Source organism: Populus nigra, chromosome 12 (assembly GCF_951802175.1).
Source record: "Populus nigra chromosome 12, ddPopNigr1.1, whole genome shotgun sequence".
NCBI lineage: Eukaryota > Viridiplantae > Streptophyta > Magnoliopsida > Malpighiales > Salicaceae > Populus > Populus nigra.
In genome coordinates this window covers 14,396,835-14,413,544 of record NC_084863.1, presented here as the reverse complement: position 1 = coordinate 14,413,544, position 16,710 = coordinate 14,396,835, and the positions used below count along the sequence as shown (strand labels likewise).

The 16,710-nt window shown below is 31.9% G+C and overlaps 1 protein-coding gene across 1 annotated transcript; it reads left to right on the top strand.

Moving 5' to 3' along the window:
• The first annotated feature begins 5,662 nt into the window (after positions 1 to 5,662).
• Positions 5,663 to 8,654, top strand: LOC133669066 (uncharacterized). The gene is made up of 6 exons (XM_062089077.1): positions 5,663 to 5,945; positions 6,038 to 6,170; positions 6,528 to 6,631; positions 6,719 to 6,890; positions 6,995 to 7,126; positions 7,218 to 8,654. The coding sequence occupies exons 1-6, from the start codon at positions 5,905 to 5,907 to the stop codon at positions 8,580 to 8,582; spliced, it is 1,947 nt and encodes a 648-aa protein (XP_061945061.1). The 5' UTR covers positions 5,663 to 5,904; the 3' UTR covers positions 8,583 to 8,654.
• Positions 8,655 to 16,710: the final 8,056 nt, after the last annotated feature.

The following is a 16,710-nucleotide window of genomic DNA, read 5'->3' as shown; positions in this document are numbered from 1 at the left end:
CTTCAAACCTGCTACTTCAACTTGACAAACTGGCATTTTCTTTTGGGTGGCCTTACAAATGTTATGTGTTGGCTATTTTTATATATAGGCTGATCATTTACCATTTAGTAATTAACATGTATAACAGGCAGCAATTTGCCATTACTAGCTAGCATCTGCTTTGATTAATTGATTTTGTGCATGTAATCCATGCTTTTTCACAGTGATATGAAAAAAATATTTTTAGATTTTCCTAAATTGGCTCCTCCTTGGATGGTCTGGCAAATATCAGCAGAGTTTATCTGCCAAGAATAGAAGAATCAAGAGTTGTGTAACAACCATGCCATACGAAAATCTTCCATGTCCACACATTATGGAACAATACCCTAAACTAATGGAGAAAAACTCCCCAAAAAAGGCTCTCTCTCTCTCTCTTCTCTCCACCTCCAAGTTCAAGATTCTTGGATGAGAAAGGAAAGGGCTTTTCTTTCTTCTTCTCCTTTCTTGTATGGACTATGCTCATAGGTTTCATCCATCGACGTTAGGCAGCAATGGGCACTGCTCCTGAATACCAACCAAATTATGTTATGCTAAACTATAATAATTCTTCAAGCGTAAGACCTCCTCCTCAAAGGCGTAACATTCCTAGGTACCAATCAAACCATCATCATTCACATGGTGGTTGTTTAAAGTGTGTATGCTTTTGCTTTTGCTTCTTGATTGTTATGATCATCCTTCTTGCTAGTGTTATTGCCTTCATTTACATGACACTTAACCCCAAAATGCCTGAATATAATGTCGCAAGTTTCGATGTCAATGCTTTCAACATGGCTCCAGATTTTAGCCTCTATACAGAATTTGCCGTCACTGTGAAAGCTAACAATCCTAACACAGGCATTTCTTTCATCTACGGCAAGGAAAGCTCTGTCGTTGTAGCCTATTCAGACTCGACTCTTTGTTCGGGCAAGCTTCCTGCCTTTCACCAACCTGGCGTGAACACAACAATGATCCAAGTTGTTTTGAAAGGAAAAAGTGAGTTCGGTTCAGGACTTCAAGAAGTTCTTATGGACAACAGGGAAACAGGAAAGATCCCTTTGCTTGTAATGGTAAACGCACCTGTTTCTGTGGTGCTTAAAAGTTTTCCATTGAGAGAAGTTATAGTTAATGTCAACTGTTCTTTGGTTGTTGATAACTTGTCACCCAACAAGAGAGTTCGGATTTTATCAAGTGAATATGCCTATGCCGTTAATGGTATGAAGCTCCAAATGTAACTGACTCACATTTTTTCATTTTCCTTCTTCATTAACATCTTCGATTCCAGCTAGAAGGGAAAGGAGGAGCAGAATGGGCTAATAGCATCCATGCCATTTGTCTTCTCTCAGAGATTGCTGATTATAAAGCAAGTTTATGTTATGCAGTTTTAGCTTGTTCTGTGCAGGCTTTTGTTGGAATTTATTCTTAACTATATGCATTTTGTCAGCAGTATTGTAATTCTGTAATGTATATGTCACCCAGAACCTGTTATTGTTTTCACCACTTTAGAAAGCTTAATCCATGTTTGGTTCATTCCTTCTCAATTTCTTTTCCAATGACAGATTTTCTTAAATCGCAATCTCAGATATTGTTATTTCCACTTCTCTATTTTCTCTGCAACCAAACACATGGTGTCAAAATATAATGATAGAAGACCTGCTAGATATTAATTGGTAGAAAACCACTGCAGTAGAATCAGCCGAAGCTAAATCCATGAGGGTTCGCATAAGTGGTTTAAGACTTGGCTAAGGATCCATGATATCTTGGGTTTAAGTCTTGTTTTTGGATAGCTTGTAAATTTCCAACTCTTAAGGTGAACAAGCATGTTGACACGGCTAGTTCCAAGCAGTACTGGAGATATCTCTACTGCTTGTAAATATCAAAGCTCAGATCATGCAGTACTCCTTCTTGTCGATCATCCTGTATGTGCAGCAGGCATCTTATTTGTTTATTTATTTATTTAGCTGCTGAATAGGAGGGAAAAGCTGAGAAGTAGAGATTAGGATACAATTATGTGACAAAAACCTTGATCACCAAGATTTCCTTAGTTTTATTTGTACTTTGTAATTCGTTGTAAGACAGCAGTACTAAGTTGAGCAAGTTTGGAAAGCAATGAAACAAGAGATGCGCAAGAAAGAAATTCTCATTCGTGAATGTATTCAGGGTGTTCATGGTCTGTCTAAAATTCGGCATGCGACAGCTGACTTGATGATATGTCAACAAAAAAACAAGAAAAAAGAGAAGAACAGAAAGATTAACAAACACTATTTCACCACAAAAATCTATTATTCTACCTCTACAATAATTTAAACTTTTAAAAATTAATAATTTTTTAATATGATATTAAAATTTTAATGATTAAATGATAAAGAGTTTAAATCTAAACTATTTTTAGAATCTCTTAAAGATTATCAATGTTATCCCATTTTTATTAATATCATGGCATCCATTATTGAAATTTTTTTAATACCAAATGTTTTCAAAACATAATGACAATTTACATACAAGTAAATGTTTGTGAATAATACAAATTTATATATTTCAAATTATATTTTGAATTGAGATAATTTAGTATTAAAAATTTAATAATTAAATAATTAAAAGTTTGAATCTCATCATTCTAAAAATAATATAAAATTATTTTTAGAATTTCACTTAATAACTTAATTAAATTTTTAAGCTATTTCCAATGTTATAATCCCATTTTTGTTCCTATCAGGACATCCATTTTTTAATACCAAATGTTTCCAAAACATAATGACAATTTACATATAAGCAAATGTTTGTTTATATATATATATATATATATATATAGAGAGAGAGAGAGAGAGAGAGAGAGAGTTATATTTTGTTTAGATTTAATAATATTTATGTTTTATTTATTATTTATGAAGTAAAATAACTATTAAGAAAAATCATTAATTCAAAACGGTTCGTATCAATATCCATTCGAATTGAAATCAAATGAAATTGGCATGGTGAAGAGGATATCCTTTATCATATCTTAAAAAGCTTAATTAGAAGGGCATTCCCTCAACTCCTATTTAAAAATTTGAGCAAGATCATCCACCTAGCCTAGCAGACTCGGCCTCTCCCACAGATTGGGTCTCTAAGGTAAATGGGCTGCCTTGTTCTGGCAAGCCAATATTTTGCCAATCATCATAGTGGATCGCCCATTAAGCATTTCAATTTCAATGTGCATTGTTATTTCACCTCCTAGCCCTCAAAAAGTGTGAGAATTGTGACCATTTCTAAGAACATTTCAAGCTTTTCCAAGTTCCATAGGGATTTCTACTTTCGAAAGAATATGAACATGATCAATCCTATCTCCATTTTCACATCCCCTGTCACGAATCCCAGCAATGGACCATGTTCTACCAACATCCTAGATAAATGCTCACCATTAATAATTTGTTTTTTAAAAAAACCACAACACTAAAGAATGATGGTTAGATTATAGTGCAGTAATCATCATGAACATTCTCTTTAGCTCCTCGAAAAAGCAATCGTAAAAAACAATGTGAGAGCTCTGGTCTCCATCATTACAGACCCCCAAGCTTTCCTAACATGCCCAGACAAGGAACCACCTCTTGCACTTGCATGCCATGCCATGCCATGAGTTGGCCACCAGCCCAAAACTAGAAAAACATTTTAGTACGAGAGAGAGAGGGAGGGAGGGCGCGGGTTTGATCACCTGTTTCTTTGACTCCTGTGCTGACAACAACAGCAGCAAAATTCTTTTGTTTCTGTCTGTTTGCTATAAGTCTAAGCTCTTACAAGACAAGAACCAATCATGAGCAGGCGGCAACCTTGCTGCGTGTGAATTAAGGATGAGGTCTTGTGTCAGGCTGGCAGAAATGACCTGCAGCACTCCACTCCACTCCACACTTTGCTTCTTTAGCTGCCTCAAGCTTTTTTCTTCCCGTCTGTTCGCTATATATATTCTTGACCTTTTGCTCTTTCTCATTTCATCACACTACCTCTACAGCCGTGCTCAGGGCTTTTCTTCTTCTTCTTCTTCTTTTTCTTTTTTTCTTTTAATTTTTCGAACTTCTTGTTGTTTTCTAAATTCTAATCCATGATGGATAAATTCAATATTCTCTCAAGTAAGGTGAGTTTGGAATGCTAATCTCTGATAAATTGTTATATTTGAATTAAAAAAATAAAAACCATAACATAATTTAACATAAAGTTAATTTCATGATTAATACACACACACACATACGGTCTAAAGTTAATTTGGGCTATTTGTCATACAATAATGACCAAAATATCATTGATGTCAATTCTTTATTTATTTATTATTATTTTAACAGTAAAGAAGAATTAAAAAAAAAACCTAAGGTAAACAGATTTCAAACATGATGAAATAAATTGTAATTATGTTTAAAACTTAAATATATACTAAAGAATAATTTATACTAGATAAATCAATTTTGACACTTTCCCTTGAAAATATCAACCATGAACTTATATTAAAGAATATTTGTAAGACCCTACCTAAGATTTGGATAGTGGATTTCTGGGGATAACCTAGAATAATCTAAATCTATTTTAAAAGAATATTATTTTTTTTAAAAAAAATAGCATCTACAAAAAAATAAAATAAAAATTCTTAAAATTAATCCATTTAGATCTCATTTAGGACCAACTAAATTATTGAATGATTTATGAAAATATCCCAAAAGAAGCTCAATCCAATCAAGAATCTAAATCAAGAAGTCACCCAAAAAACCTATATATCATGCAAAATAAGTTCAATAACTAGGCTTTTCCATCATGATTAAAATGCGAATTAGTCTTCTAAAAGTTCTAATTAAAAAGACTAATGATCCAATTAGCAGAACCCATGTTCAAGATATTTTCATATTCCTCTCTCCCATGATGGCTGACTTATTCTCCCCCTATGACCCACTACCTTATCTCAATTCGGGAGGTGGGTTTGCTTACCACTGAAATTGCCAAATCAAACGAAAGTAGCCAACTTGCCTAAACCCAATTAAACACGGAAATTAGTCAATCACAGTGATTTCAAAATAAATATATAAATAAATAAATAATGAGACGGACAGGAACCTTAACCATAGTAACCAAAAATCTTCCTTAATCTGCTTTTCTTCAGTGGAGGTCCCTAAATTCTACCATGGAGTCACATGCAAACTTGGGGTTTAAGAAAAATGCAATTAGGTCCTTAATAAGTGATTTTCAGGACAAAAAGTTAGTCCCTCGATTTAATTTTGTGACCGATTTCTGCTAAAATTAACACTTAGTGGTCAAACTTTGATCAAAATCCAACCAATTAGCATTTGTCACATGTCCTATTTAAGCTAATAATTTTAACATTATTGGAGATTTCTAACAAAATTGAAGAGAGAGACTAAGGTTGTCATGAATCTTACATGTCAAGGATCTAATTGCTCATTTTGAAACTAGATGGTTCAATGTGACCGAATGATTGGACCATAGGGATCTCTACCGCGGAAGAACCGTGATAATCTGATATTTTTGTACATTGGTAAGAAGAAAAAAAGTCTTCATTAATTTGGGATTTCTCTTGGGCTTATGGGGGTGCATCAAGACAAGTGTTTCAAAATCAGACGTGGAGCAGTTTTTGGAAGGAGTGACAACGAAGCACAATGTTTTCTATGTGGTTCTTGTCAAACCCACTCCTCCTTGAAACTGACTCCCACACCACGTAAACTCCACAAACTGACGCTGTCATGTTGGTTCAGGTCGCTCTAACTTTCCCCCACTACACACAATCATCCAAACTGTCAATACCAGCTTTTTTCTATACTACTAACAAGGCTTAACATTAGTATTAGGTTGTTGTTGTTGTGTTTCTATAGTAGGATCAGAAAGAACCCATCAAGAAGACAGAAACTTTGAAACATGTTTTTTACATTGTTTGGGTGGAGAAAAGCTTCCAAGTGGTAAGTGACTAAGCTGCTTCATGGGTTTATAGCTTCCATGATGGTTCTTTTTTGGTTTTTGTTAAAAGGGTTTCTGTTATCTTGGGTTGCAGCAAGAGGCTGATGAAGCAAGTTCAATACCGGATTAACCTATTGAAGACGAAGAGGCATTCAATTGTTAAGCAGTTAAGGGAAGATGTTGCTCAGCTCATTAAGGCCGGCTATGAAAATATTGCATTTAATAGGGTAAGCATAAGCGATTTCTTTGCTGATATAGTAACATGTCATGTTAACTTGGAATCTCTTCTCTGTTATCTCCTCTGCTCATCTTTCTGTTGTTTCAAGTTTTATGAACTTTTTGAATGTTCGAGTCCTAGCACCTTTTTCTTGTTTAATAAATAAATAAGCAAGCTTTATTTTTTCATCAACATGATATGTGAAATGAAAGAGTCTTAATTTTGATAGCATTGATCATCTAAGCTTTACTGTTAAGTCTTAGCAGTATGCCATTGAAATTTGATGGAATAGAAGATATTGTTAGCATGAGAATTTGCAGAATGATCAAATGGGATTTTAACATATGATTATTATTGTGATTTTCAGGCTGAGCTTCTTTTCAAAGATGAAAATATTGTAGCGATTTATGAATTATTGGATGGTTTCTGCGAATTTATCGTTGCCAACCTGTCATATATCCGCTGGAACAAGTACGTATATAACTGAAAAGGAGTTTGTATTCACATCTAGATTACTCCATGTTAACCTGTTCCGTCTTCGGAATTTTGTGGCTTCAGGGATTGTCCTAATGATGTCAATGAAGCAGTTTCAACTCTTATATTTGCCTCTGCAAGATGTGGGGATATACCAGAGCTTCGTGCTGTTCGGAAGATCTTTGGACAGCATTATGGCCAAAGATTTGAAAAGACAGCTCTTGAACTATTGCCTGGGAACCTTGTTAATTTTCAGGTTCTTATATCTTGCTTATAAGTTATAACAAATATTTATAAGAAGTTTCTGCCATGATTTCGTCAGTATACATAAGTTAATGCACTGGAAAATTGTAACCACAGGTAAAAGAGAGACTTTCTATTCTGTCAGTTCCTGATGATGTGAAGCAAAGATTGGTGGATAAGATTGCTAAAGATTACTGCCTCCGACCAGAGATTTTGGCTCTTGAATACGCTTCCGAGCTGCAGCAGCAGGTCATTTTTTATACTTCTGTCAATCTGTCTAAACTAATGTTTGCCTATTCTAATGAGAAATACTGAAGATCTTTGTTCCTTGTAACCACAGGAAGAGGAACATAGAGATGTTCAAAATGATGGCAGTAAAATAGAAGAATCTAAGAGGGAAGTTTTAGATGGCAACGATCTAGAAGGGAAGGCTATATACATTGATTCAAGGTCAACAAGCCGAAGTTCAACAACATCAACTCACTCTGGTCAGAACAGTCATACAAGCAGTGGTTCCATTAATTCTTCTATAGCTCAGCAATCTTCACCTGATACACTGGAATCTCCGATGTGCAACAAGGCAGAGAAAGAGGACAATTTTGCAGAACTGCATTCACCATCAAAATTTAAAGTGGTTGCTTTAAGCACTGAAGAAAGTCAGGTGGCTAGTAGTGATTACTCTACCACCTCAAAACACAAGGAAGAGAGAAAGATGGCAGGAACTTCTTCAGAGAGTCTGCCTCAGTTGCCAGAGGAGATGATAGTCTATCTTGATGATGTAGAGGAGGTTCAATCCATCACAAAAGAAGGTAGCTGCCAGGACAAGAGAATTTTCAAGTTCAAATCATCTCGGTTCCTGCCTAAAAAAGAAAAAGTTGAAGACAGTTGCGATGTAAAACATATGGATCAGTATGAATCAGGGAGTGAGAAGTCAAGTTCAAGGAGCTCTAGAAGGAATACAAATGTTAAAAGATCAAGAAGGAGATCGATATCTCAAGAACATTCAAGTGCTGAGGATATCCAATGCATGCTTTATTACAACAAACCAAGCAAAAGATACACAACTGATCCCAAGCACAAATCACAGCTTCCCAGTAAGCATCAAAAGAATACTGCAATAGGAAAGAGTGAAGAAACATGTGATGCAGAGAAGAGGCAAAAACAACCTCACTACTCCAACCACTGCTGCTTAAACCATCCCTGTTACTTCTGCACCAATGATGGCAGAGTTGCTCATGAGGTTCCACTTTGGAACGAAAAGAGACTCCTCACTGTTGTTCATCATTGCCACTGTCCCACAATTGGAGAATCAGATGCAGAAATGGAACGGTATGCCTTCCCTCATCAGCCGCGGAGAAAAAGCTGTGAATTTGGTGCTTCCGCGTGTGATTTTTTTACCAGCCAAGATTGGCAGCCTGATCAGCAAAGGAAACGAAATTCTACATGCAGCAACGTTTCTTCTGCATATCCATGCCCCAAACCAACTAGTTCATTGACAGGAAAAGAACCAAAGGCTCCTTATCTAAGAGCCATGACAATGCCCCAAGAAAGGTCCAAGTACAGTAACAGAGAAAATGTTGAAAGGTGCAGTTCATTTCCCATTGAATCTCCCATTCATGTCCACCCTAAGTTGCCAGATTGTGATGATATAGCAGCTAAGTTCACAGCTCTCAAGAGAGAACATGCAAAGAACACACACACATAGACAGATTGAACTAGGTTGTAACAACAATGCACTTGTTTTGAGTTATTTGAAGGATTTTCTATTTCTACCCCAGATCAAGACTAGAATGATTTGATTTGTTTTATAATAGCAATTGATTGAAATATAGAAATTTGCTTGTCATACTCATGGCTCTTTATTGAAAGAAACTACATACTTTTTCATGTTAAAAGAAATTCCAATTTAGTTTAAGCTCTCCAACCAGATCAAACTAATCACATAAAGCAACATGATGAACCGCCAAACAACATCCTTTCTCCCATTCTCCCATAGTTATAAAACTCATTTGGAGTTTTGCTTAAGTTGGATCTCATTTTGATTTTTTTATCAAAATAATATCATTCTAATTAGAAAATCTTATTATGCATCATTTTCATAAATAAATAAATAAATAGAAAAAAAAATTGAATTGACTTATCGACTTGCTCATTAACTCAATCAATTCATGATTTAGACTTTGAATAGGTTAGTCTCTAAATTATATCTTATAATTATTATTTTTTCATAGTAAAAATAAATTGTCACTCATTTAAAAAGTAAATTCCTTTTCACAGAACAAAACTACTAAAAGAATCCGAGTTTATTACATTACTTCACTATTCATATAAATAATGAAACACCCACCCCCTCTCTCTTTTTCATCTTTTTTTTAAATCTCATTCTAAGATTTTTTTTTTTCCTTTTGACTTGATACTTTTGAGACCTAATTCTATGAGATAAAATTTTCAATTAAATTAAAAAGATAAAATTACAAGTGAACAACCATAATGTAAAATATGGAGAAAATACATGATCATTCTTAAGGTTTTTAGAATTTATATTTTGATCCAGAATTCTTTTTTAATTTTTCAGTTTTGAGTTAGAGAGAGAAGTGAGAAACTCGTTGAATAATGATAAAGTTGTTGTTTAACCACAATCTAGCCATAAAAAAAAAATATTTGTGTTAATGAGTTTCTTTTCTTGAGAAAAGTTTAATTAATGAAAGTTGTTTTTTCCTTAAGCATAGCAGAAAAAATAGATTGGATTTAATTTTGATTTTTCTCATTCAATTTATATATATATTATTGATTTAGGGTATTTTGAGGTTGTTAGATAGTTTTATAAGTTTTTATGGTATTTTTGCAACAAAATAGATTTTTAGGAAACCTCATTGATTTTTCATTTTGGATAGCAACCCAACAAGTAACTCGTCATCTGCTTAATAAAGAAATGGAGCAGAGGATGCATTGTTGACTCTTGAGCCAAAAGAAAAAAAAAAGGTGTGATTGAGCTTTTTATTCCTTTAATTTAATTTTTTAAAAATTAATTAATTTAAAATATTATAATTATATTAATTTATTAAGATTTTAAATTAATTAAAATTATTCATTACATATTTTTTTATTAAATATCATTCAATTTTTACTTCTTCTTTTTTTGAACAAGTGTGTTGTAGTTTTTTTATAATATTAGCCATTGTTTGACCCATCATTATCTCTTTTTTTTAAAAAAAAATTATTCGGTTATATTCTTGATAGCATGTATTTTTATTATCATGTGATTAAATCATGTTTTTTAGAAAAATGATGTTATTAACCTCAATAGGATCCGTGACCCAAGTTGTCGGTTTAATAGGTTAACTTGGATGGGTCTTGGTCTATTAAAGATGTCATCATCTTGATATTTTTTTAAAAAAAACAATTATTTTGTATACAATGGTATAAGAAAAAATAGATTTTTTACAAAAATAAAATAGTACCCCTTTTGAGTAGCAATCCAAATGGATTACACATTCCACTTCTCGATGTGAGCTGACATGATCAAGGTCGATAAATATCTTGGGTCACTAGGTAAACGAGAGAAGGATAATTTTTTCAAACTCAAAATATTGTCTTAATTCTCTCGCATATTATGTTTGTCACACATTTTCGAACTTAAATATTAGAGAGTCTCTTGTTTTATTAAAAAAATTATTTTTTTAGTAACCAATGCCAAAAAATCAAGCCCTTAATCAATTACACATGTATTGGTCCAAGATTTATGCATGTAGAAAGTTGGGTTTTTGTATGAAATCTTTTTACGAATTCATCAATATACATTAAATTTTGATTTTATAATCAAAATTTTACTTGCAAATAAAAAATATATTAGCAACATCTAGACAACTTTTTTTTTTTACATTTTAAAAAAATATTAGTTCAACCCGCAATAAAGTGCAAAATAATTACCCAATTCTAGTACATAATTATATTGCACATTGGCAATTAATTCAAATATTATTAACAAAAGCTAATTATAGAAGCAAAAACTTTGGTTATTGTTAGAGGATTCATTATTCAGTAAAATAGTATAATGATCATTTTATCTTTTCTTAAAAAATGATAAACTGACTGTTAGATGTAATATAATTTTTTTAGAAGATCCATTACTCATTATGAGATTGATTTGGTACTAGATAGTCCTTTTATATTTTAAAATTATAATAAAATGATTAAATTATCCTTAAAAAAGCATTTTTTTTATTTAATTAATGTTCTCGGACTTTTTTTATTGTTTTTTTAATCAAGTTGGATAAGAAAATTTTGATATTTTAATAAATAAAAAAAATAAATAAAAAAGATAAAACTAGCATGCACTCGAGTGTGTCAGCCACCTTGTAATATTTAAGTAGTGCTTACAGCGAATTAAGCAGCAACAATTCATTGATTTTTATGCATAACCCATCAATTTTTTTTTAGCAACCATTCATTTTTTTTTCCTTTACATGCTTTTTTTTTTAAAAAAATTATTTATAAAATTTATTTTTTTTAATTTTATTCTCCTTTATTTTTTTTCATCTATCAGATTTGTTTATATTTTTTTATTGCTATTTTTTTTTTGTTACTATCATCCTCTTTCAATTTTTTTAATAGCAATAAAATAAATAACAATAAAAAGAATATGAATAAAAAATTCTATTAATTCATTTAATTGGAGATCATGAAGTCCTTTTTTTAGAAGAATATCTTTTCATTATATTGATTGTTTATTTTTTATAGTTAATTATTGCTACTTTTTATGTTCAATTTATCTACTTTTTTTTATTTTTATCATATTATAAAATCAACCGAGTTTATTGGATCCAATCAAGTTAATGATGTAAATCTTGATATTTTTTATTAAAAAAAAGCTATCATCGCCTAAGTATCTTTTTTATTTAGAAAAAAATTGGTTTGCCCACAATATAGCACGGTACACTCATCTAGTTTCATCTAACCATTTCCCTTGAATTGAATATAAATTAGAAACTCAAAATTTCTAATAGCTTCATTTTTTTTATACAGGGAAGTAGCTTCAGTAAGTCCTGCTATTGTAAAACAATACGCTAATAAACATATAAATTGTATGAAAACAATGGCTGGTAAGGCTTGTACATTTTGATGGAACCTGTCATGGGCTCACCATTCTATTTCGGACTGGTGTGTCTTTCCTTGACTTTAGGGCTCCTCCCTTCTTTTACTTTTCTTTTTCGTTTTACTTTCTTCACAAAGAAAGAAACAAGTTAAATAGTTTCTCTAGATTTAAAAATCAATTAATTAATTTCAATATTTTTAAGTTTTATTTTTAAAACTATTTTTTTCTTTTTTTTTTAGAAATAAAAGAAGGTAGATGATATGGAAAGATTGCTGAGACAATTAGCATGCACATCGTCATTCCCATCCCCCGTTAAACTCTAGGCTCGAATTTCTATAAACCAAGAAAGAAATTTATAAACAGCTATGAGCACCAGTTCTCTCACGGCAGCGTATAATTCTAGATGTTAATACAATCATCTTAACATTGCAGTGGATACGCAGCATTAATTTCTTCATTCATGTTCATAATTGCTTGACAAATCATTTTAATGGTGGAGAGCACTTGCTTGGGCTAAGGGGCATCACTCAGTCTTAGCTGCATAGAAAATAACATGGAATATGGTCCCATCAATTTATTGATATAAGTCTATAACTATATGTACAGAATTTTCCTTCTTGCAACTTGCAGACAGAAGTTGCTGGATAACAAGTTCAAGAGTTTTCCTTCTTGATTGGTCTCTGTCTAGTTTAATTCATAGTTATTAAAGCCAGCCCGGGGATTGACCCGGCCAAGGGGCCGGGTCCCGGGTTTCATGGGTCAATTCGGGTCAACCCGGATTAACCCGGAAAAATTAAAAAATAAAATAAAATTTTAATATTTTATATGAAAAAATCCATGTAAATATAGATTATACATATTATGAAGTTTAAAAGAATATTTTAAAAAGTTTTTTATCCCACATTGAAAAAACATAACTTTTTCCTTGGAAACATAAAGTATATATATTAATAGGTTTCAAATCCCACATTGAAAAAACATAACTTTTTTCATGGGAACATAGAGTATATATATGAAAGGGCTTCAAATCCCACATTGAAAAGATACTATGTTATTTTTTTAAGTTGAAATATTTAAACCAAAAGGTTTTTTTATCCCACATCAAAAAAACATGATTTTTTTCTTGGGAACATAGAGTATATATACTAATGGGTTTCAAATCCCACATCAAAAAAACATAACTTTTTTCATGAGAACATAAAATATATATATGAAAGGGCTTTAAATACCACATTGAAAAGATACTATGTTATCCTTTTAAGTTGAAGTATTTAAACCAAAAAATTTTTTATCCCACATTGAAAAAATATGATTTTTTTCTTGGGAACATAGAGTATATATACTAATGGGTTTCAAATCCCACATCGAAAAAACATAATTTTTTTCATGGGAACATGGAGTATATATATGAAAGGGTTTCAAATCCCACATTGAAAAGATACTATGTTATTCTTTTAAGTTGAAGTATTTAAACCAAAAGGTTTTTTATCCCACATTGAAAAAACATGACTTTTTTCTTGGGAACATAGAGTATATATACCAATGGGTTTCAAATTCTACATTTGAAAAAAAAAAAAAACCGGGTCTCGTCCGGGTTCGCCCGGGTCCCGGGTCTACCGTCGAGTTGCCTGGGTTTGGCCGGGCTGTTGCCACAGCCGGTCTTTTACTAAACCCGGACCGGTCCAGCCACTGGATTGACTGAGTCCCGGGTCGACCCACCGGGCCGGGTCGGGCCAGGTTTAATAACAGTGGTTTAATTTCAACTAGAAAACGCCAAATCATTTATAGCTTGCTTAACTTGTAGGTCAGTTCCAGCCTCTAGGTCATTTTGCTTAGTTTCTAAACAAATCAATGGATGCTGTAGCAGCAACTTCATGAACATGCATGTGGGACATTGATTTTCTTCTGATTGTTTGCTTAATCCATTGACCTAGACAATAAAGTCTATAGATATTTATATATAGTTGGAGGAATTTGAGTATTTTTCCACCATAGATGCCACTGATTAGCACCTCTGTGGCATAAATACAACCTTGATAATTTCCTAAACGTTAACATATTTGGCATGAGAATGTAGATGAAGAATAAAAGAAAAGGTTACAAACAGATCAGAAGTGTTGTCCGGCTGTGTTTCGATGATCTAACTGAAGCGTGCATCATTTTTTAATGGAGAAACACTTTGCTTTTCCATGGTGACTCAGAGGCATGTTGATATCTCTATAAACATGCGTAAAAGTTGATAATTCTTACCTATAAAAAATTTGGTTTCGAAAACGACGCATGCAACCTGAAAAAAATCTCCAATCTCTATGAACTGAAGCATATAGCAAGTAGATTATGCTTCGATAAATTATGATAATCATCATATAATGGTTTGAGTTTGAGTGTGTTAATATTTTGTGTTATAATATATATCTTAAATTATCGGTGTTAAAATTTATATTACTAGAATTAGGAAAAGTTAAAGATCATACCTTCGTATAAATAATAACCATAATTGTTTTCTTTCTTCCATGGCCATCGTATCACTCTCTTTTTCTTTCTCTCATCCTCGCCGGCCACCAAAAAACTTTATAATCACTAACCACCGCCGTCATAAACAAGCTCAAAACTGATATCAACACCCAATGCCAAAACCAAAACAAATCTAAAACCTCCATTAACAACCATCGATGCCTGAAGTTGGAGATATATGGAAACCTTCATTTGTCTTTATATCATTAAGCAACTAAGCATAGAAAATCGACATAATTTTATTTTTTTTATGAGTTAAATCTATGTATGTGAGTTGTTTTGTTAGATGGTATAGAAAAAAGATTAAGCGAATTTGAAAGATTGAATTCTAGAGCTCGTGAGATACATGGAGAAGCCTAAAAAGAGAAAACTCAAAAAAGCTGATTGGAAGTCTGCAAAATGTATGAATCGAAGAACAAAATATTATCCAAAGAATCAATATACATTATTCAATATGTCAGGTTCTTTTTCAAATAATTAGACTCAACTTTTATATTTTTGTTTTTTATATATTTTTTGTGAATTTTATGACGAATTTGTGCTTTTTTATTATTATTAATGAATCATATTTCTGATAGAAAAAAATAAAAACTTCAATAATTACCAAAACCTGTTTGAAAACCTTTTTGGAATTTCAATTACTTTCTTATTATCTCAAACTCATAGCATCTACCAACTCCAAATATATTTCTCAAACCAATTAATTATTTATGAATTAAATTGAAAAGGAAACATAACAAGAGCAAGCATAAAAAATGAAAAAAATAGTAAATAATAAAAACATTTATTATCCAAATTAAAATACCATATATTAATTTTTTTTTTAAAAAAAGTTTGAGTACCTAAGTGTAGAAAAACTATAATAGAAAATTAAATTACACTATAATAAATGTTTTAACAACTTAAATGATCCCCAAATTCAAGTTAAATATTCTCAAGAAAAAACAATACATATTAGATTGAAGTTTAGAAAAAACAATCAACAACATTAACAGAATTAATTTACATTCAAATTTTATGTTCAGACAAATCTCTTTTACTTTAATTCTTTCTTCTTCTTTTTAATCAATTTTCCTTCAAACTTAACCCTAGAAATAACTCTATATTTATCAGACTCTGCGAATGGACTTTTCTACTAATCCTACGTGGCATTCAAGTTTTTTTATGTTTATGTGTTCCATAAAATCAATAAAGAATTATATATTTTAATAAATAATAATAAATTTATTAATTTAAACTAGAAATTAAGTCAAAGAGCTGAGATAAAAATGCATATTAATTATATATATGATTTATATTATATGTAACTCTTCAAATTCTTTTATTTAATTATAGAACAATAGCTTCTTCTTCTTCTTCTTCTTCTTCTTCTTTTGTTAAAAAAGTAAAATAAGTACATAACACATATTTTTCAAGTCTAAATTTTATTATTATTATTAATGTATCTCTTATTTATCTTAGTAAAACTATGTTTTTTCAACTAGAAATTTTTTTAAAATAAAAAAACAATTCATGATTGTTATACATATATTGTGTAGGCATGAAACTTAATAGGTCCTCAAAGGGCGTAGCGTGATGACAAAGAGCTTGAGATTTGCAGAGCAGATCTCGAGTTCGAGTCAGGGCGTGCATCTTTTATAAGAGCTCGGGACAACTAGGATTTTAATTTACTCGCTCACTTGGACCCACAAAGTGTGTTTTCTGGAGATGAGGTTTCCTCGAATTAAAAAAAATAAAACTTAATAAAATATTCATCTGTGCACGAATCACCCAAATCATCTTCCTAGTCCACCATAAAAAAAACATACGGCCACTTCATCAAGTTTAGCACACCAAATTATGGAAATCATCCTAGAACTTGCACCTATCAATAACTGTTTACTTTCGGCAGCATGACTAGTAGTCTAATAGATAACATTATATATATATATATATATATATATATATATATCGTCCTACAAATTCTTTAACCTAGGGATGATATTTGAATTTCTTGGAGAAATCTGTGAAATGAGGGGGTTATATAAAATTGGGCTGCTACAGCATTCACCATGAAAAGAATATAATATCTGTTGACCATGAGCACCGGGAGAAAGGTGGCATGGACTTTGTGCACAGCCACTCCCAATAAAACCTTTCGTGCACTCTCAAACTCTTGTAAAGAAGAAGACATGGCCCACCATTTCATGGTCTTAATGCATGAGGACCATACACAGAAATTGAG

Bases quoted from the DNA above. Each gene is read 5' to 3' on its own strand.
- LOC133669066 (XM_062089077.1), top strand. From the start codon at position 5,905: ATGTTTTTTACATTGTTTGGGTGGAGAAAAGCTTCCAAGTG. The intron at 6,891-6,994 runs GTTCTTATATCT...TTGTAACCACAG, and splicing joins GGAACCTTGTTAATTTTCAG to GTAAAAGAGAGACTTTCTAT. The intron at 7,127-7,217 runs GTCATTTTTTAT...TTGTAACCACAG, and splicing joins CTTCCGAGCTGCAGCAGCAG to GAAGAGGAACATAGAGATGT.